Source organism: Halichoerus grypus, chromosome 11 (genome assembly GCF_964656455.1).
Source record: "Halichoerus grypus chromosome 11, mHalGry1.hap1.1, whole genome shotgun sequence".
In the NCBI taxonomy this organism is placed as follows: domain Eukaryota; kingdom Metazoa; phylum Chordata; class Mammalia; order Carnivora; family Phocidae; genus Halichoerus; species Halichoerus grypus.
In genome coordinates this window covers 75814789-75837815 of record NC_135722.1, presented here as the reverse complement: position 1 = coordinate 75837815, position 23027 = coordinate 75814789, and the positions used below count along the sequence as shown (strand labels likewise).

The 23027-nt window shown below is 37.7% G+C and overlaps 1 protein-coding gene across 1 annotated transcript in view; it reads left to right on the top strand.

The window, feature by feature from the left end:
• MTMR2 (myotubularin related protein 2) overlaps nt 1–23027 on the top strand; it is a 108510-nt gene that overhangs the window by 50323 nt on the left and 35160 nt on the right. The window contains exons 3-5 of the mRNA XM_078058724.1: nt 15937–16012; nt 19448–19542; nt 19698–19808. Of these exons, the coding sequence (XP_077914850.1) occupies nt 15937–16012; nt 19448–19542; nt 19698–19808 (282 nt within the window). The remainder of the gene's footprint in view (nt 1–15936; nt 16013–19447; nt 19543–19697; nt 19809–23027) is intronic.

Genomic DNA, 23027 nt, shown 5'->3' with positions numbered 1-23027 from the left:
TTGAGGAGCACGCCTCATCAAGTTACTCTTGAAACCACTTGTTAGCTATATCTGGGAAATGGAAGAAGGAAATGCTGTGTTTTATTCATAGTTCCAAATAAAATCTGTGTATTTATTCATTAACTCACTGCACTCTCTTAAAATTTCCTGGGTGTTCTGAGGAAACAGTGTCCATTAAGACATGGTTTGCGCAATCATGAAGCTTAGAGTCATGTAGTGGGAAAGGAGGTAAGGAAATCAGTGATTATTGCATGATAGGTACTATGAAGAAGGCATACTATGGGAGCAAAGAGGACAGAACATTCTAAAACATTCTAAAGCAGAACATTCTAAAGTTTATATTACAGGTAAAGTGCTGCTACATTTAAAAATACTTATGAGAAAATATTTGGAGGGCATTTATTAAAAATAAGAATTTAAAGAAAAATTCATTGGATAAAAAAAAAAAAAAAGACTTGCTGTAAGCCCCTTGAGGGCAGATATATTTGCCTTATTCCCTGTTGTATCCTTAGAGCTCAGTATCTAGAATGTGGAAGGTACTCAGGAAAAATTTGTTGACTGAATCAGTAGAAGAGAATGAGAAATATGAAGTTGTTGATGCTCATTATCCTTTCATTCTTTTTTTTTTAATATTTATTTATTTTGACAGCACAAGCAGGGGGAGTGGCAGAGGCAGAGGGAGAAGCAGACTCCCCGCTGAGCAGGACCCTGGGGTTATGACCTGAACTGAAGGCAGATGCCTAACCAACTGAGCCACTCAGGCACCCCATGGGTCTTTTCATTCTTAATAGTCCCCTAGGTCTTTTGTCTGGTAGGTTTGCCATTCTCTGATCTAGCTAGTGCACCATCATAAGGCTTCTTCCTCTGACGTCACTTTCATAATGTGATACCCCTATTTAAAAATTCTCCAGGGTGGGGGGCAGCCTGGGTGGCTCAGTTGGTTAAGTGTCTGACTCTTGGTTTTGGCTCAGATCATGATCTCAGGGTCCTGGGATTGAGCCCTGTGTTGGGCTTCCGCTCAGCGGGGAGTCTGCTTGTCTCCCTTTGCCCCTCACCCCACTTTCTCTCTCTCTCTCTCTCTCTCTCTCTGAATAAATAAAAAAATAAGTCTTTTAAAAAAACTCTTCCAGGGGATCCCTGTTTCTTACAGAAAGTGTAGACTTCTAAGCCTTGTGTTCAAGCTTCTCCATGTTTGGTCCCATCAAAACTATCACACTGTATGTCCATCTTTTCCAAAACATAACCCCACCTCTATAAACTGGGATTCTTTTTATAGTTCCTTAGATGTCATGTGCTCATTCCCACTTCCATTCATGATGGCTCACACATCTGGAATGTACTCCCTTCTGCTCTTCAGTGAAACAGATCATGGTCAGTATGTTAATAATAGACTCAGCCCCATCAGGTGATTCCAGTCCGTTATGATCTTTTTTTCCTGATAGAAGATAAATGGATAATAATCAGAGAGTTAAATGTTGAAAAAAACTTTGAAGAAATTATATGAGGAAAATTTGGAAGAGAGACAGAAGGTAGTCACTAATTCATTTCTGTCTTCAAAAAGCCACCAAAATCCACTTGAAAATGTTCACAGTTGTCTCATTTCTATCCTTAATAGGGAAATGATTTCACTCCAAACTCTCATGGTTTCCGTTTTACTGAAATTTTTCTCTCCAAAGTTACCATCATCTCTCTTTTGTAAGATTTTATCTTTTTAACAACACTAGTTTTTTTTTTAATGAAAGTAATATAATGAAATAAAAATTTGTGAGAAATAGAAATAGGCTTAAGGAAAAAGAATCACCAACACTTTTACTACTTAGTATGTAGTACGTAGAAACTCTTCCTTAAAAATTTCTACTTTTACAGTTACAAGGCTGGGTATCAGAGTAAAACCTCCTCAGCTCTGCTCACCACAAGCTTATGATGGCAGCAGTTGGGTAGGCTCTAACAAGTAATGTCTTGCCTACCATTCTGTTAGGTTTGTGATTAATCTGATGTGATTTGAAGATATTACAAACCCGCATAAGGCTTAAAAGAATAAAAGCTCCGAATGTGTTAAAATTAGTAAAAAGAGCCAAATAATTACAATAGAATCATAGAGATTATTTAAAAATCAGAAAGTATGAAAAAATGATAAATATGAAAGCAACAGGAATAATATTGACTGTATTCAGTTGATAGTAAGGAGGTAAGGAATAGTATATGTGCCTAAAGGTTATTTAATTAGGTGGAATACTAATTAATATTATGCTAATTCTGGAGAAGACAAGAAGTGTTTCAGACTTCAAGACTGAGCATAATGAAAGTGCTGCTGATATGATTTCTGTTACAACCCACACATGATTCCATATAATCATCTTTATATATACAGAGAAGGCACATAATGAAAGATATTTGACAAAATTCAACATCTCTTTCAGATTTTTAGAACTTTTTAATTAGAAAGGAATAGGTAAATATTTATGTAAGCATCTTACTTAATAGTACAGTATTAAAATAAGTATTCGCATTAAAGAACAAGATAGGGTTACCTACTATCATGCCTATGTTAATTAGCATTGTGTATAAGTACTATCTGATGCAATAAGAGAAATACATGGTAGGCATATTATTGAAAAGGAAGAGGCAAAATAAGCATATTTTTACCTGGAAATCAAGAAAATCAAATGAATATTATTAGAAACAAAAGACTTTAATTAGATGACTAGTTATAAAAAGGAGCTTGGAAGTCATCACTCTGTTGTAACAAGTAAAAAGCAGAACAAGTTGAAAGTCAACAGCTCTTCTTAGATCCGTCAGAGAACTGAGGTCACAGGGCAAATTGCTGCCCTCCAAATTGGACAGACAGGTAGAGCAGAAACCCATAAGCAGAAACCTTCTCAGGAACCAGTATGGGGTATCAAAACAGGAACTGTAATTGATGAATTGCTGGAGGCTCAGTGTGGACAATTCAGAGTTAATAACTCCAGGACACCCCACATCTAGGAGGTCTTCATACTTTTGTGAGTTTTACTGACAAAATCCCTACCAGGTTTCCACACAGAACAGTGAGAAAAATCTCTTGCTTTCTGGCAGAGGGAGGGGAAAAATAGCCAGTTTGAAATATGTCCAAAACATTCTGTTCTTTTTGGTAAGGCCTACCCTCAAGAGAAACTATTTTACTAGCCTATCCTACCTGGTTTTGTCAGAGCCTACCCGACCTGGGAGAAGGGAAATACCCAATTCTAGCCTCTAGAACCTGGGGGAAGAGAAGTAGAAATACAAATTCGAATATCCTCTAGCCATCCTGTCCCACCTTGGGGGTGGAGACTAAGAAGCACTTGTGAGTATTATGGCCCCGGGGCACAAACTCCTTCAAAGACTGAGGACTATAGGACTTAGTCATAGGACTATGGAACACTTCCCTTCCCACCTCCACACCTCGCCACCACATCGCTAAAGGCCTGCTTATTTCAGTTTGTTTTACTTAGTATGTCATGTCCAACTTTCAATAAAAAAAATTACAAAGCATACTAAAAGCCAAGTTTGATATGTAAGAATCAATAGCTTCCTATTATGAAAATAAAGTATTTTAAGTATACTTATATACTTAAGTATATATACTTAAGGGAAGGATAGAAATGCTCAATAGTGTTCAGATTTTAATTCTTGCTTATTCTGTAAATAATATGGTTAAAACTTGCCAGGTTGATGCTAAAATTTGTAATGACAAAAGTCTGGAAACAATAGAAATGTTTTTTGGGGGGTGATTATATGTTTATAATTGAGTACCATGCAGTCTTTGGAAAGAAGAGGTGGATCTCCACATGTGGATATGAAAATATATTCAAGACAGTTAAAAAAAATTAAGAATTGAACAGTGTGTATAAGTTACCATTTGTTGGGAATTGTGGGGGGAGGAGTAAAAGAAACTGTGGATACACAAACAGGTAGAATTACTTGGAGGCAGGTAGAATGGAAACAAGGAGACATGTTTGGAGGCTCTTTGAACAATTCCAAGTAAAAATTGATAAAAGACATGTACTAGGGTAATGAAATAATGCAAAGTAAAGGACAGTTTTGAAAACATATATATGTGGATGTAATGTGTTAAAGCTGCGTGAATGTTGTAGATTAGGGGGAGAGAGGAGTCAAAGATGATGGCCCCCAATTTTATACCTGATTACAATTTTTGGTTCGCTTCTTTTCTGACTGCCCCTCCTTTGTACACTTAGCTCTTCCTTTCTCCTCAGCCAGAAGAGATGACCTTAATGTGTCCTTCAGCCCTTGCTCACTCCCTGACTCGCTTCTTTCTTCCTTACGCTCTTTTCCCCCCAACTTCGTATCTTCAGCTATTGTTTCTTTATGGATGACTTCCACCTCTTAACCTCTGGTCCTGATCTCTTTCTCAGCCTCCCATCCCTCATGCCGGTTGCTTGCTATACACTTGCACTAGGATGCTATCATGTCATGAGCATAATCACACATAATAAGATCCGTGTAGTAAAGATCAAGTGTAGCTGCAGTTGCAAGGTATATGTCACCTTGGAAAAGTTGCTGAACTTCTCTAAGTGTCAGTTACCCCATTTATAAATGGGAATAGCACTACTACTACTTCTCTTTCAGGGATATTATAAGCACTAGGTGAGTAATGATCTTCTAAAAGCAGTGCATTAACTAGGTCAGTTCATGATTTTATTTTCCTTGGTGTGGGGTGAAATGAAAGTAATTAAGAGAATATTTCATCTGTCTACCTAGCTACTTCTATTTCATTTTGACAGATATTCTGTTATGAGGCATCTTTTTATCAAAGAAGGACTGTTGTGTATCACAAGAATACATCCTCCTAACTTTTTTTTTTTTTAAGATTTTATTTATTTATTTGACAGAGAGACAGTGAGAGAGGGAACACAAGCAGGGGGAGTGGGAGAGGGAGAAGCAGGCTTCCAGCTGAGCAGGAAGCCTGACTCGGGGCTAGATCCCAGGACCCTGGGATCACTACCTGAGCCAAGGGCAGATGCTTAATGACTGAGCCACCCAGACGCCCCTAACTTTTTGGTTTTAGATAAGATCTTTCTGTTATAAAATGATGTTGCTTATAGATAGTAGTCATTATTGTGGTTATTTTAATGTTCTCAGTTATTAGAAAATAAAAAGTCTGCAGCCCTATGTTCCCTCGCCCCCACTCCCACAGTTTCTCCTATTTACATCTTGTATTAGTGTGGTGCAGTTGTTACAATTGATGAACCAATACTTACACATTATTATTAATTAAAACCCGTAGTTTACATAAGGGTTCACTCTTTGTGTGGTACATTTTGTGGGTTTTGACAAATGTATAATGACATGTTTCCACCCTTACTGTATCATGCCTAGTATTTTCACTGCCCTGAAAATCCTCTGTGCTCTGCCTGTTTGTCTCCCCCCACCCCTTTCACTGAACCCCTGACAACCACTCATCTGTTTACTGTCTACATCGATTTGCCTTTTCCAGAATGCGGTATAGTTGGAATCATCTAACACCTGGCCGGATTGGCTTCTCTCAATGGCATGCCTTTAAGTTTCCTCCGTTTCTTTTTTTGTCTTGAAAACTCATTTCTTTGTATTGCTGAATCATCTTCCTTTGTATAGATGTACCACAGTTTATCCATTCATTGTCTGAAATACTTCAAGTTTTCACAGTTAAGAACAGCTTGCATTTAAAATTATTCAGGATTCAGATTTGAAAGTTTTTCTTGATCTTGGGTGTGCTCACTGTGCGGGCCTCTGTAACAGAGCGCCGCGAACTGAGTGGCGCCGCACACACGGATTTATCCTCTCACACTTCTGCAGTGTCGTAGTGTGATATAATAAGATGCACGTATTTTGGTCTTCATCCTCAGCTCCTGGACAGAGCTCCTAAAACCTTTGTCATTTACTAAATGATAAGAGCCATAGGAGGATCTTTTGATATAGTATTTGGCTTTGGTTTCTGGCTCCTGAAACAGTTCAGAGTGATAAAAGTGAAAGAAACATCTTTTGTTACAACACACACCTTTCAACTATACCTGAGTTTGTTAACGAGGTGATGTTTGGAAAACCTCTAAGGATGGGGGCCTGGTTGTCAGGGGAACCGCCCTTGTGACTAGAGGTTTGGAACTTTCAGCCCCACTCCCTTCCCTGGGAAAGGGGGAGGAGCTAGAGTTTGATTTAATCATTAATGGCCAATGATTGAATCACTCATATCTGAGTAATGAAGCCTCCATAGAAACATCCTAACTGAAAGGTTTGGAGAGCTTCTGGACTAGTGAATCCTTGTAGGTACTGGGAGGGTGATGTGCCTGCCCAGAGAGGGCATGGAAATTCCATACACCCTCTTACCTTGTGCCTTGCCCTCCAGGCTCTTCCAGCTGGCGGTTTCTGCGTTGTATCCTTTATAATAAACAGGTCAATGTGGATAAAGTGTGGCCCAGAGTTTTGTGAGCTATTCTAGCAAATTATTGAACTTGGGAAGGGGAGTCATGGGGACCTGACTTATGGATGGTTGGTCAGATGTACAGGTGACAGTCTAGGACTTGAGATTGGTGCTTGAAGTGGGGGTCAGTTGTGTGGACTGAGAGACTTAGCATGTGGAGTCTTTGCAACTTGTGGGTGTTAGTGTAATAATTTAATTGTAGGACACCTAGCTGGTGTCCACTGAGAATTATGGAAAAACCCACTTTTATCTCTGTGTCTTCATGGGGTCCTCTTCTTATAAGGACAGCAGTTATATCAGGTTAGGGGCCATCTGACTCCAGTATATCCTCATCTTAGCTAATTACATCTGCAGTGACCCTATTTCCAAATTAGATCACATTCCCAGATACTGTCATTCAGGACTTGAACCTATCTTTATTAGGGGGAGGAAGGCACAGTTTAACTCCTAGCATGAAGTGATGCTTTCCAGACTGTTCCTCTTTACTTACTCTTTTTTGTTGTTGAATCATTGATGGTGATATAATGTTATCCAGCCTTTGGTAGTTGTGGTTTCAAGTGAAAACCAAATTGTCCTTGGCAGTGTTATAATAAAAAAGGGCTTCCCTGTGGTCAAATTTGTACTTTCAAATATATAACCAAGAAGATTTATCCCAGATGCCAGTTTGTGGCTCTATCCTGTTCAGATTTTTGTTTGTATGGTTCATTTGCCTACTTTGTGTTTTGTCAGTCAAGTTGTATAAAAAAATAAAATTGATGTTAACAATTTTTTTTTTTACTAGAATTACCTAATGAAGAATGAGTATTTAATTTTTTTCCTTCACAGTTTAAGTATATAAAGAAACTGTGGAGGGTAGTTTGTGACTTCTACAGACTCATTTTTCCCTTTCAGGTGATTATAATGCAGTGTTTTGCAGATTTACAAAATATTCTTTCCTGTTTTTCTGTCATCTGGCATTCCATGTGAAAACTGACCCATAAACTTGCTCACATCCACATCATCATTATAGACAAGGTTTCTGAATTTCCTTTATAGTAATTTCCTGATTGGAGAGAAAGGGACAGAGAGGGAGAGAAAGGGAGGTAGCTTAAAGTCACATGGAAAGTTACTGAGCAGTTTGAAAATAGTTTGATCAAGAGGGCGTGGAAGAAAATGGGGAACATTTTCATTGGGGAGAGAGCAAAACTGAATTATGTTTTAGGAATAAAAGAATTATAAATTTCAGTCTGTATGGATGGCTTTTTTCCACCAGCAAGATTTTAATATGATGAATAGATTTTTCTTAATAATAAGAAAAGGATTAAATACTGTATTAAATGCTATCAAAGAGCAGACCTTATATCATCTTATGCACTGATGCAGACAGAGTTCCTGAGGCAGGCAGGGATCTCGTGTATCTGTATCAGGTTTTGTGTATTCCAGGGAACTTCTCTCCTCCTCTCATATCTGAGCGTCCTATGACTTCTTCTACACTAAAGATATTTCTATGTTAATGCGGAAAGACCTAATGAATCAATCTGGGTTTGCTGTCCTCATTCTTCAGACCCCATTTTAGGAAGGTAGACCCTGGTGTTTTTGAGTTCTCCTCTTGTTTTGTTGAATCTGTATTTCTTCTTTATTACTGAAGTATCTGAAATGCAGTTCTTCTGAAGTAAAAATTATCAAGTGTTACTCAAATAATTGCTTGTATTTGTTCATAAGCTTAGGGTCAAATCTGATCACTTCTTCCAACAAGTATCAAATATTCCTTTTTATTTCTACTACCACAGAGTAATCCAGGATTTTGGTATTTCTCTCTTAGATTATTATAATTTCACCTTTATCATATTTAGTTTTGTATACCTCCTTAACTATGTCATTTACCTCTATCAGAGGCCTCCCATGATTTTCCTTTGCATGACTGGTCAAGTTTAAAGTCCTTACTCCACCTCCCCCCCCCCCACCTAATATTTTATTATAAAAATTTCCAAATACATTATTGAGTTGTAGGAGTTCTTTATATATTTTAGATATTAACCCCGTATCATGTTTGCAAATGTTTTCTCCCATTCAAGTAGGTTGCCATTTCATTTTGTTGCTGGTTTCCTTTACTATGCAGAAGTATTTGTTTTTGGTTTTTTTTTTTTTTTTTTTTGCTTTTTGCCTTTGCTTTTGGTGTCAAATTCAAAAAACTTTTGCCAAGACTGATGCCAAGGAGCTTACCCTCTGTGTTTTCATCTAGGAGTATGTTCAAATCTTTAATCTATTTTGAGTTGATTTTTGTGTATGTTATAAGATAGGGGCCCAGTTTCACTCTTTTGCACATAGCTGTCCAGTTTTCCCAGCATCATGTATGAGATGATGAGACTATCCTTTCCCCATGGTATATTCTTGGCAACTTTGTTGTAATTAATTGGCCATATATATATGTGGGTTTATTTCTGGTGCTCTGTATTCTGTTCCATTGATCTTCATGTCTGTTTTTATGCCAGTACCATACTGTTTTGATCACTATGGCTTTGTAATATAGTGTGAAATCAATAAGTGTTATCCCTCTAGTTTTGTTCTTTTTCAAGATCGCTTTGGCTATTTGGGATCTTTTGTGGTTCCATGTAAATTTTAGGATTTTTTTGTTCTATTTCTGTGAAAAATGTCATTGGGATTTTGATAGAGATTGCATTGAACCTTTTATGTTTTTGATGCAACACTCTACCTTTTTTATATTGTGTATTCATGAAATTATACTGGCTACAGTTATTTTTAATATTATTTTCTTTTAACCTTTATAAAATAGTTAAGTGTTTAACATACTATCCTATTACAGAATCAGTTTTCTGAATCTGATGATATATTTACCTTTACCAGTGAGATGTATATTTTTATATGTTTTTATGTTTCTATTGGTATTTTTTTCATTTCAGTTCGAAGAACTCCTTTCAGCATTTTTTGCAAGGCAGACCTAGTGGATACGAACTCCTTCAGCATTTGTTTTTCTGGGAAAGTGTTGTTTCTTCAGTCCTCTCCTTCAATCCTATCCTTCTGAAGGATGCCTTTGCTGGATAAAATATTCATGGCTGGCAGTTTTTTTCCTTTCATTACTTTGAATATATCATTTCATTCTCTCCTGGCTAGATTACTGCTGAAAAATCTGCCAAGAGCCTGATGATGGGGGTACCTTTGTACAGTGCAGAGTGAGGAGGGTGTGGGTTTGGTACTTGGGATGTTGAGGGTTCCTGTGGCTCAAGAGGAGGGCATCTTTGGGTGAGGTTTTCCCAGTGACTCATGGGTGGGCTTCCTATTGGAGTACAGAATGGAGAACGGCATCCCTTTCATGCCCCCTGAAATTCTTACCTGTCTCTTTCCTGAACTCCTCCTTTCCCCCTGTCGTGAAGCTCTTGTTTTACTACTTTGGGTGCTGTGGAAGAGAGATGGATTTCTTTAGCTGGGCACTGACTCACTGCTTTCCCCTTTCCCCCATGGGAGGGATTGCCAACCTGCTTTCTCTCTGAGCTGTGGAACCTCGTGGGAAGGGGTGATGCTGGCAAAGCTCCTCTTACCCACTCTCATGTGTCCAGACTTTTTTTTTTTTCTTCCTTCCAGTGGCGTGCTGGAACTTCTCCTTTAGAAACCTGGACTTCTGTAAAGGCTTTCTCATCCATGGGGATCTGCCCAAGTTAGTGTTTTCTAGGTATTGCAGCCAAGAAGGTTGGAAGGCTGTTCACCGGCTCCTGCTGTTTCCATAGCCCGTACCTGGTTCTGTCTGCCTGTGACCTGCTGCACGAGTGGGTGAGGCTCCTCCTGGGTCCCTTGATTCCAGAGCTACCGTGGAGGCACTTTGGTTCATGGATAGGTGCCAAATTTTAGATGTGAAGGGGCAACAAAAATGAGGGCCATCTTAGAGTGCCATGATGTTGACATCACTCTTCTTGCTGCTTTCCTTGAAATAGTAAGATGCTTGTTATTTTGTAGCTAAATTTTCAGGGGTGAGAGAGATTTATGACATGCAGTCTCAAATATTAATTCCTGTCTATTTTAGAGCAGAGGAACAAAACACCATGTGATTAGGCCATTGTGGAAAGAGACAGTAAAAACTTACCTTGATGCTACTAAGTGAATAATGTTTTACATTTTAGTAGCACCTTGCAAAGTCCTTTATGATGCAGCTATCTCATTTCATATTCACAAACCTGTAAGATAGATCTTGATAATATAAATGATGAAACTAAGATTCAGAGAGTTTAGTATAGTGGCAGTAAATGGATTTTTGGGGGAGCAGGAGGGTAGTGAAGATGTAAAACTTAAGTCTTTGCTATACATCACAAATTTCTTATATAGAAGTTTTAATTTTGATTTCCCCTTTTCGGCTTAATTATTGCCTCAGGTAATTTTTTTTTCTTTTTTAAAAGCAGGACTTGTGGGTTATGTTTTTGGTGACTTAGCATATCTGAGAATACCTGTTGCCATCAAACATGTCAGAGAGGTCACAGCATTTTCTTTCAAAGATTTGGTAACATTTTGTTACTGTTTTCTAGAATATACATTTACAGATAGATTGAAGCTGGCCTGATCTTGTTTTTGTACACAACTTCCCCCAGACCTCTCTCTTTTGGCCTATATTCTGATGGGTTGTCTTTTAATTCTGTCAGTTAAAAAAATTTGCTGCGATTCACCTAGATATATCTGTGTTCATTGATTTTTTTTTAGCGGGGGGAGAGGCAGAGGAAGAGGGAGAGAAAGAATCTTAAACAGGCTCCATACTTAGCCTGACGTGGGGCTCCATCTCACAATCCTGAGATCATAACCTGAGCTGAAATCAAGAGTCAGATGCTTAACACACTAAGCCACTCAGGTGCTCCTCTGTTCACGGATTTTTTTTTAAGATTTATTTATTTATTTATTTGTCAGAGAGAGAGAGAGAGAGAGCGCGAGTGTGCTTGAGCATGAACGGGGGGCGGGGAGGGGTGGCCGGCAGGCAGAGGGAGAAGCAGGCTCCCCACTGAGCAAAGGGCCCTATGTGGGACTCGATTCCAGGACCCCAAGATCATGACCTGAGTCGAAGGCAGACGCTTAACCGACTGAGCCACCCACACATCCCTGTTCATTTTTATGTGGAACGTGGCAAACTATTTTGATCAAAGTTAGAAAATCTTTATTCATTTCAAAAGCATGTTCTCAGTTGTATATTGGATTATTGTTCCTATTCTGTTTCGATTTTTTTTCTTTTGGGAAAAAGAAGTCTTTTATTGGTTTTTTATCATCTTCCTTCATGGTTTTTATCTGTTTTTTCCTACAATTCTTAGAGCAGTTTTCATGTTTGCCCTCAACATAAATGCTGTTTTCTGAATAATCAATTCAGTTCTTTATTTCCAACACAAATTTTGTTGCTACATTTTTAATTTTTGCAATCATTCTTTATCTTACCCATTTTTCTTAGTCTCACTGTGTGTCTCCTTATGACTTTATGTTTTTATTTCTTAGGGAATATGGTTGATTTCCTTTTGGGTATACCAAATAGCTTATAAATGTTTCTACTAATGCCTATAGAGAATTCTTTTCAGAAGACTGCTTTTTTGTTGAGCCTCAGGCTGATACCTCCTCTTCCTTGTCAAATAATCTTTTTTTTTTGTAGGCCCTGTTTTTTCTCTTCTGTATGAGGATAGATTTGTTCATAATCAGCGTTTGCCAACAAAGGATCTGGATTGCCCTTTGCCCTGCTCTATTCACTCTTTTGAGTTCCTTTTTATATCTTCAGTTCTAAAGTGAGTTGTTTATGTATATCCTTTAGTGTATGTCTATTGTTAAAAGTCTGCCATCTGGCGCAGCTTTTCTGGGCAGATATGGGATCTTGACTGGCTTCTCCTCATTGCCTTGCTCTCCGACATTCTGGTCAGAGCAAGTATAAGAGAACGTATGGCTCTCAACGTGCACGACTTGCTTGAGTCTCCTTTTTTTTTCACTTTATAAAGCTTTACTTACGAAGATCACGCCTCCTGTACTACCGTGTGTTTGTGCCAGAACTGCCTTCCTCTCTGTTCCTGTATACAACACACGTTTTCTGGGCTTTGTAGTTTTCTTCTGAGTGTGGGGATAGAGAAAGACAGTAAGTCCTGGGGAACAACACTGTAGCAGCTATAAGGATGTATACCTGTGCAGTGTAGGAACTCCTGTGGCTTTGTAAGGGACATAATCTTTGTACTTCCAAGTCAGGTAGTAGATGATAGGCAAAGGATAAAACATTTTATTTTATTTATTTTTTAAAGATTTTATTTATTTGGGAGAGAGAGTGTGTGCATGAGCAGGGGGAGGGGCAGAGAAAGAAGCAGACTCTGCGCTGAGCAGGGATCCCGATGTGGGACTCAGTCCCAGGACCCCGGGATCATGACCTGAGCCGAAGACAGACGCCTAACTGACTGAGCCACTCAGGTGTCTCAGGATAAAGCATTTTTGATGATCTTTCACACGTGTAGCATGTTTGATTTTTGTTCTTTGTGTACTATGTTAGTTATTTGTATCTTTCAATCTAATTCTGTTGTTTTCATAATTAGTAGAAATTTTTACCAGATTCTAGTCATCAGTTGTTAGTCTGAATTTTTATTATTGTGATCAATAGAAAACAGTTATTAAGTATATATTATGTGACAACACTGGTATAAATGCTTTAAATGTATTAACTCATTTAACACTTTTGTGGGGTAGTATGATTATTACCATTTTATAGAGGCATAAAGAAGTTGAGCACTCTACCCAAGAGCACTTAGCATGTGGCACAGTCAGGATTTGAACCCAGGAAAGGTCTATATATTTACATATTGTAAGTTTATATCCTGTTTTTCTGCATCTTTATAGGCCCATCCTTCCTCCCTCTCTCCCTCCCTCCTTCTGCTCTCTTTCTTCTATGACTTCATAAAAGGTTGTATCGTGAACTGGCAACTAGATGCCATTCAAAAATATGAATGAGTTTTAGAATGCAGAATATAAAAAATTATATGTGTGTGTGTTTTAGATCTTTAGGTATTGCGTTAAGGTTACTTTATGAAACAAATAGTTAAACTTTCAAAAGTATGATATAATTTGTTTAGATTGCAAGTTTATTGAACAGAATTAATTTGTTCTTTGTAGTTCTTAGTTTATTGGCTGTAGGTGAACATTGGGCTATGGCAATAATGTCTAACCATTTTGTCTAATCCTCCCTAAGCACCTAACTTAAAGAATGACTTAATTATCAAGAAGAATTAGATTTGGGGTGTCTGGGTGGCTCATTAGGTTAAGCGTCTGCCTTCGGCTCAGGTCATGATCCCAGGGTCCTGGGATCGAGCCCTGCATCAGGCTCCCTGCTCAGTGGGGAGTCTGCTTCTCCCTCTGCCTCTCCCCCTGCTTGTGTTCTCTCTCTCTGTCAAATAAATAAATAAAATCTTTAAGAAAAAAAAAAGAATTAGATTCATTAGATTAGTACTGCCCAATATGGGCACCACTAGAAATATGGCTGTTGAGCACTTGAAATGTGGCTGGTCTAGATTGAAATATGCTGTAAGTAGAAAATACACTCTGGGTTGCAAAGGCTTAGTATGAATAAAAGAGTATAAAATATCTCATTAATACTTTAAAAATACTACATGTTGAAATGACAATATTATTTATTTATTTAATGTGACTACTAGAAAACTAAAAATTACATATATGGCTTGTGTTATATTTCTGTTCGGTATTCTGGAGTGTATAAGATATGATACCTCTTCTCTTAGAGTCTGGTAGCAAGAAAACAGATAAGCAGAGTGGTGTGGTAAGTGCTAGATAGGAGCTCACGCAGAAGAGACCTCTAACCGAGTTTGAGGGCCTGCAGAAGGTGACCTTTAAAGCAGCAGTGGTTTTTTTCTTCCTTTTTACCTTCTTTTGAAGACTCTAAGTCTACTTTTTGGACTGAAGGAAATAAGAGTCAAAAGCTACTTAAAAAACTGAGCATCTTTTTTCTAGCGGTATTGGTTCTCAGTCTAATGAAACGAGTCAAGGTTGAAGCAGAAGGCCTGAGTCTGCACAGACATCACCAGATGTCTGGGGGACATCTGGTTGGGGAGGAACATTAGTAGTGGGATGAATGGAACCTAGAGTCCCAGAAAACTCTTGGCTGGCAGCATAGGTTGAAGTTAGGTGAAGTCATAGATAAGGTATGAGATACTGATGAGTAAAGTGAGATATGGACAAACCTCTGGGGAATGGGGAAGGTTGAGGAAAGGGAATTAAAGGTCATTGAAAAAGAATGGTCAGAGAAGGAAGAGTTTAACAGGACAGTATGCTTTCAAGAAGCAGGCAAGTATAGGCAGGGTCACATGTCGTTAAGAGATAAAAATAAAGACTGAGAAATGTTCATTATCTTTAATAATGAGGAGGTGATTGGGAAGAAAAGTGGGTTCCCTAGAATGATTGGGTTTGGTGGCAAAGCCAGATCGCAGAATGTTGAGGAATTAATGGGAGCTAAAAAAAAATCGGAGACAATGAAGATTATTGTTTGGTAGTGAAAGGGGCAGAGGTGGGGAGGCTCATGGTAGCTAGGGGGACGTATTTATATTTAGCATATGACAGCGTGTGTGTGTGTGTTGTTTGGGTTGTAAATCCATTATACAGCCATGTTTCTGTATCTATACATTCTTGGAATCCAGTGTAGTGTCCTTTGTAAGGTAACTATTCAGTAACAGTTGTTGATCACGATTTTAATCTATTTAATATCTCTTTTTCTTTTTTTTTTAAGATGCAGTTTTTAAAAATTTTTTTCTTAAGTTTTTTTTTTTTTATTTATTCATTTGAGACACACAGATACAGAGAGAGAGAGAGAGCATTAGCAGGGGGAGAGGCAGAAGGAGAGGGAGAAGCAGGCTCCCCGCTGAGCAGGGAGCCCGATGCGGGGCTCGATCCCAGGACCCTGGGATCATGACCTGAGCTGAAGGCAGACGCTTAACCATCTGAGCCACCCAGACACCCCTAATATCTCTTTTTCAACAAGATACCTTATCACCATCATTTGCAAATTCTCTAAACATTAAATGTACATAAGAGCTTGATTTTACCCTGGTTTAAATGCACTAAGACCCCTGGGCATGGCTTAATGGAAAGAACATGGGCTTTGCAGTCTACTAAACTGTAATTCATGCGTAGATTCTGACTTGTTAGCTGTGTGATCTTGAACAGGTTAATTGTCACTTCTGACCTGCTTTTCTTCATTTAGGAAATGAGGATAATAACACCTACCCTTTACAGGGCTGTTGTGGGATTCACTGAGAAAACATGTCAAGTGTTTTGTACGGTAGCTTACACGAAGTAGGCACTCGTAAATGCTGGGTAGAAAAACAGCAACTTTACGTGTTATACATGCCAACACCACAGTTTCTACAGTTTGATTTAAAGTAGTATGTGTGATATAATGTTATAACTTTAAATAAAAGCAAGCATTCTCAATTGCAATTGGAGTGAAAAAGTAGCCTTTGAATAAAACATGTTTCTTTTCTTGCTCCCTCCTCCCCTTTCCAATCCAGGTCCTGAGGGAATCTAACAAATTAGCAGAAATGGAAGAACCACCCTTGCTTCCGGGAGAAAATATTAAAGACATGGGTCTGTAATGGTATTTTTTGTTGAATTTCCTTCTCCTTTCTGAGTGCACAGACTATTCAGTACTCTCAATGTATAGGGAACAGGTTCACTGTCTGCAGGTTCACAGACACGTCCTGTCTGGCAGCACTCATTACTGCCACCCTTCCCGGCGTGGTGTGTCCTCTACGCCTAGATCCACTACACCTGCTGGTTATGTTTGTAGTTGGACTATAGGGAAACATGCAGATTGAATTATATGCTGCTGCTTCTCTGGTTTGCTTTTCATTCATTGAAAGTAGGGGGCTTTTTTTTTTTTAAACTGTTGATGAATTTTCAAGAGAGTATTTCATTATTTTGAATGACTGCAGTAAGATACTGGTTTGCCTAGATAAAACATTGGATTGTCACTTTGTAACGAGTAATTTTTCTTAAAACACATTCTTTCTTTCTGTTTCCTTTATTTTTTCTACTTTGAATAAATTCGTGTCAATTTTTGGATACAGATATTTCATCTCCATTGCAGAGCAAGCTGTTTGCATATAGGTGCTTTTCTTTTGCAGCCTAAAGAACTAAGCATTAACTTATTGTATGGACTGGCAGCAAGCATTTAAGATTTTTTTTTTTCCCTCATGCTTTTACTTTATTAAATCTGTGTGGTAATCTACAAAATACCATAGCTTTTGAGGAATAAAGTAATGTATTAGGAGAATAAAGTAAATGGTTTCTTAGCCAAAGAAACACCACTTTTCATTTTATTGTCAATTTACAACATGTGGTAGAAGAGGAACCAGGGAGGGAAATTGAGGAGTGAAGAGGGTATGATACAGTATGAAGTAGAGAGAGCCTGACTGTATACTGACCTTTGTCCAGGTAGGTCCTTTACTCCTGCACTCCTGTATCTTGGATTCGGTTCTTCCTGTGCATTGAGCGCCATCTCACCATCTCTGCCCATCTAATGGATACCTGCCATGGGGGCACAACTCACATGCCTCTGTTCCTTGAACCTTTTCTGATCCCACAGCTGAGTGGACTTCCCCTTCACTGTATTACTTAGCATATGTTTTTGTGCTTCTCTTTCTGTAGAGATTGCATGCTCTCGTTTATTACATTTGTTTGTATATATTTTATATCCTTACAGATATGTATTTTCAAGGTCATTTTAGTCTACCTCACAGAAAATATTATGGCTTCTTCCCCTGTGAACTCAATGAAAATTTGAGAGGGTTAGTAAATCTAAGCTCTTTTGGTACCACTAGGCAGTATCAGTATTGGAAAATTTAGAGGAATACCTAATATATTAAATATTCTGATTCAAAATTATCTATCTAGACTTGATTATATGCAAAAATGACATTGAACGTAAAGTGTAAGGCTAGAATAACCTAGAATATGTTAATTCCTCTAGAAAAGACATTTGATTTTTAGTTGGCCTAATGTTAATCTTCAGTTTAGTTTTTTAAAAGTTAGAGTAGTGTTAGGAACATCAATAGCATGCTTTAAGGAAGTAACAGTCTCAGAGTATTGTGGCCTGGGCATATCAGAAGTAGAGATAGCCCCAGACTACAGTATTTCAACCTTTTAACACAGGAGTCAGATGGTGTTAGTGGCTTAGCTTTGCATGACGTGATGGAAAGAGATTTGAATTTGTAGTCAGATGAACTGCTTTCAAGTCTTAATCTTAGCAGTTCCTGGTTCTGAAATATTAGGCTATTCATTATACTTCTCTGAGCCCTGGTATTCTCATCTAAAATTTGTAGGTGTAATTATAGGTCTTATATACAAGGTTGTTAGTTAAAGGAGGTACTCAGGTGAAAAATACTTTATAAACTCTTAAGTGCAAGGCCATCAGTGCTGGTTGTTACTACTGTCATTTGCTCTGATATGGTTCCTGGTCATAATCTCTCGTCTACTTTGTGCAAACCCTGCTAAGCACAAATTCTCTCTTCAGTGTGATTTAGCTGCCACCAGACTGAGAAGGAAGGATAAAGGGGGCAGAACAAATGATCAATGATAATAGTAACATAGATATAAACCCTTATGTATGTATAGTGCTTTCAATTTTGGAAGCACTTTCATGAATATTATCTCATGATTTTAGAATAAAAGCTAAGATGTAACAAAACCATGGGGCTAAGAGGGACATATCTTGTGGCAGCATATAGACTAATGAGGTTGATTTTCTTGTGTGAGTAAGAAAACTGGCTCTGAAAAGAATCTAGAAATGTTTTAGTAGCATTGAATAAAGCTTTTCTACTTGAGGCAAAAATTTATAAGGGCAAGAAAGTGTATGTGAGGCAAGTTTGTGTATCTTTTCATAATGATGGGTTTATTTAATTTTAAAAGTGTCCCTCTGAATGAAACATGCATTGGAAACAACGATTTAAAAAATGTAGCTCATACTTGAACATTCCTGAGGGAACTGTTTTGAAGGTTAGAAATGTTTGTTATAAGATCAGTCTCATTTCAGATTCCATACAAAGTGTTCAGTCCTTAAAAGTGGTGAGTAAAAAGCAAAGTCAGGAAGTTGTAATACCTTATTAAATGTATTTTATGTCCCTACATTTTCCCAGAAGCCCCTTGGAAAGTTCTTAGCAATTTATTGCTCCTAGTTGTGCCTTACTTTCTGGAGTGGTGAAGATATTCCTTTATTTGCTTATTTGCTGCTATAATGACATACCAGGGATTTATAAATATTTTAAGATGTAAAAAAGCTTATAGTGGGCATTATGAACTCTACCATATTAAATACTATTTTGAGCTAGTGGTAGCTGAGTTATCCTGCTTAATTAATGAATGTTTTAAAAAGCATTATACTGTGTAGATTCATCATTTATCATTTAATAGAACAATGCTTGTGATTGTTTCTCTACAAAGTTTGACATCAGTTGCTTGGTCAGGAATATAAAGTCCTCTTATTTTACTATTACCTTTCTAAGAAATTATATTTCGTATACATTGCATTTCTCTTACAGTATTTTCACCATAAGTATAATCAGGTCAGGAGTTTCTGATATATATTTCAGATATATTTTTAGAGGAATGTTGACAAATTAGACTGACCAGAAGACAACCAGCAGATGGGTGAGGTGATCTAGAAACTGTGATGACTGGTGACTGTGGCTTGTGACATCTGCAGTTGTTAACCACCATTACTCCTACCCTTCCACCCGCTACTGCAACTTCCACACGCATTTTATCCAGCAGGCATAGTGGCTAGTCTCGTCTCCTGTCTGAGGGTCAGGGTTATCTCTACCTCTTCTGCCCTTCCCAGATTTCTGCATGGTTGGAAGCCTGCATTTGGCTTCTGAGTTCTGTTGGAACATGGATTCTGTGATTTTTTGAGCATAGGTTAGAACAGCAGTCAGAATTTTAGTAAATTTCACCTGTGAAAAGACGAGAGTGCAGTTTTTAGTAGTGCATGATGTATAGTAAATTGTGGACTCTTTGCTTTTGCAGCCAAAGACGTAACTTATATATGTCCATTCACTGGTGCTGTCCGAGGAACTCTGACTGTCACGAATTACAGGTTATATTTTAAAAGCATGGAACGGGTAAGACTTGTTGGATTAGATTTTTATATGTACATCTGTATGTTCTTTGCAGTTTTGTTCATTTTTGATCATTTTTAATTCAGGCATTTCTAATTAAGATAATTGTACAGTGTCAATTGCTCAGTTTTAATTGTTTTTTTCTTTCCTTCCTTTAGGATCCCCCATTTGTTTTAGATGCCTCTCTTGGTGTGATAAGTAGAGTAGAAAAAATTGGTGGTGCTTCTAGTCGAGGTGAAAATTCTTATGGACTAGAAACTGTGTGTAAGGTAAATGTTATATTTATGCAATTTTATTTGGTTTGAAAAGCTTTCTATTAAATAGAGCCTGTGTGTAGAAACTGGTTTCCAAACTGTCAAGCACATTTCATACTGGAACATCATTCTAGAAGACAACAACAACATTTAGGAGTAATAAAAGGTGATCTATCATGAATTAGGCTTGAATTCTTTGGACCCAGTACAAGGTACTTTGACATTGATTATTTAATGTTGAGCCTCAAAATATCTGAAGTAGGCATGACAGACATTATTACCTTTAATAATGTGGTTGCACCATTAGAAACGTAAGGCTGGGCAGTTAAGGCATAGGACTTTGTAGTGGAAGAACTGGCTCTGATACATTCATCAGCGCCTGTTTCCTATTTCTAGTTCTTATAATTTTTCTGCTTCCTGAAACAATGGTGTGGAAAACTTGACATTGTAGACCTTCTCTATTTTCTTACCTAACTCCTATTCTTTTTTTTCTCATGATCAGCTCCATTTAATTTTCCTCCCCATATTTATCTTTGCCATGAATATTCTTTAACTCAAAGAATTTACCTGTTGTACTTTTTAAGAAAATTTTAATTCCAGTATAGTTAATATACAGTGTTATTTTAGTTTCAGGTGGACAGTATAGTGATCAACAGTTCCATATGTTACTCAGTTCTCATCAAGATAAGTGCACTTTTAATCCCCTTCACCTATTTCACCCATCCCCCACCAACCTCCCCTCTGGTAACCATTGATTCTCTATAGTTGAGAACCTGTTTCTTGGTTTGTCTCTCTCTCTCTCTCTCTCTCTTTTTTTTTGTTCATTTGTTTTGTTTCTTAAATTCCACATGTGAGTGAAGTCATATGGTACTTGTCTTTCTCTGACTAGATTATTTCGCTTAGCGTTATACTCTAACTCCATCCATGTCATTGCAAATAGCAAGATTTCATTCTTTTTATGCCTGAGTAATATACCAGTCTATATATACATACATACATATATATATATCTCATACATATATATATATATATATCTCATTTATCCATTCATTTACTGGTGGACACTTGGGCTGCTTCCATAGTTTGGCTTTTGCAAATAATGCTGCAGTAAACATAGGGATGTATGTATCCGTTTGAATTAGTGTTTTTCTGTTCTTTGGGTAAATACCCAGTAATGTGATTACTGGATTGTAGGATAGTTCTATTATTAATTTTTTGAGGAACCTCCATACTGTTTTCCACAGTGGTTGCACCATTTTGCATTCCCACCAAGAGTGCATGAGGGTTTCTTTTTCTCCACATCCTTACCAACACTTGTTTCTTCAGTTTTTTTTTTTTAAAGATTTTATTTATTTATTTGACAGAGAGAGACACAGCGAGAGAGGGAACACAAGCCGGGGGAGTGGGAGAGGGAGAAGCAGGCTTTCCATTGAGCAGAGAGCCCGACGCGGGGCTCGATCCCAGGACTCTGGGATCATGACCTGAGCTGAAGGCAGACGCTTAACGACTGAGCCACCCAGGCGCCCCATCTTGAGTTTTTGATTTTAGCCATTCTGACAGGTGTGAGGAGAGATCCCATTGTGGTTTTGCTTTGATGATGTCTAACTCGTATTCCTTAAATGTGTTGATACTTGAATGAAACTTAAGATTTTTACACTTTCATCATTCTATTCAGTCATAGATATTTCATACCTGGTGCCACTTCAATAGGTTGCTGTTCTCATTATGGCCTAATTAACACCCGTGCACATTTCAGTTCTAGATCACCTTATTTTTTTTTTCCTGCTGTTCTGCCAGTGCCAAAAGTAAAAGCAACAGCACATGCCTAACTTTCAAATTACTTTCTTATGCTAATCTTAAAAGTTATATAAATCTAGTAATAAAGGTAATGACTTAGTAGTTATTTCTATGCGTTTTCCTTCATAGTCAGAAGGGTGTAATAGCTGTCAACCATGTGTCGAGCACATTGTCTCCTGATCACTTTTCTGTAACCTAATAGTAAATAGAGCATAGAATATAAGCGGACGTGAAAGAGGGAGACTTTGGAATCTTAATCATTTTAAATACAATTTTTTCCATGGAACAAGACCATTATCGACAAACCCAAACATTTGTAGGGCCCCATCTATGGTACTTTTAGATAACCCTGTGATTAACAGAGTGATTATGAATATCTCTACTAGTTGTAAAGATATTTACTGAGGGAAAAACAAGGTATCAACTTAGGTTTCCCCACATGTTTGTTTTAAAATAAGGTAAAGCCAGCGTCCTAGTTTTGGATCAGCTTTGTAATAAAATGTCCTACTTGTTCATGTACTGCAGGTGCATTAAAGTGCAGTGTTCCCTGTATTCAGTTTTACAGAATGGGGTATAATAAAGCTATTTTGAATTCTGCTTAGATTAAAACACTTAGATAAGACGGGTAGTCTTGAAATTATCCTTAATCCCCAAGTTTTTCTTAGTGCGGTTAAGATGTCAGTAAACCAGAACATGAATATCTACATTGATCCTGAGCATAGAAAATTGCTTGAGGACAAATAACAAAAGGGAGCCTGGGGCTTTAGATCTGACTGTAGAGCCAGGATGATATCAACCAAATATTTGAGAGTTTATCTGCCAGGAGATGTTTGAAGAACTTGGACATAGAGAGGAGTAAGAGATTTAAGCAGAGTTTGATTCTATCAGTCCAGTAGCAGGAAACTTATGAAGATCCAATGAAAATGAGCCCTGGGAAGGGATCATAAGTAGGAAAGTTATCACCAGGCATAATAGGACCAAAGACACTTATGAAATATAACAAGAGCTAATCAGGTTTTTTAATAGGGAAATTCATGACAAAAAATGGGCTTTCACAGGGAAAGGACATTCACTGAGCTGTGTATCAGTCATGATAGTGAGCTTCAGATACAGTATCTTTTATCTCTAGTGCCTGCTCAGATGGTGTCTCCTTTACTGGCCTATCTTGAGTAAATAAGCAGAAATAAAATTTCTGTCCTCTGAATTTTGCCTTGTATTAGAGTGCCTTGTGGGTTTTTTTTTTTTTTTTTTTTTAATTTCTTTCAATAGGCATTGTGATTTCCCTGCCTCCAGGGGCTGTTGTCTTATTTTTGTATCCCACATTCACAGATCTTAACATTTTACAAGATATTTCCAAGTTACCTTATGTGTTCATTAAATAAAAGGTGAACAGGGATCGATGACTTGGATCTAAATCTTTTCTAGGATATTCGGAAT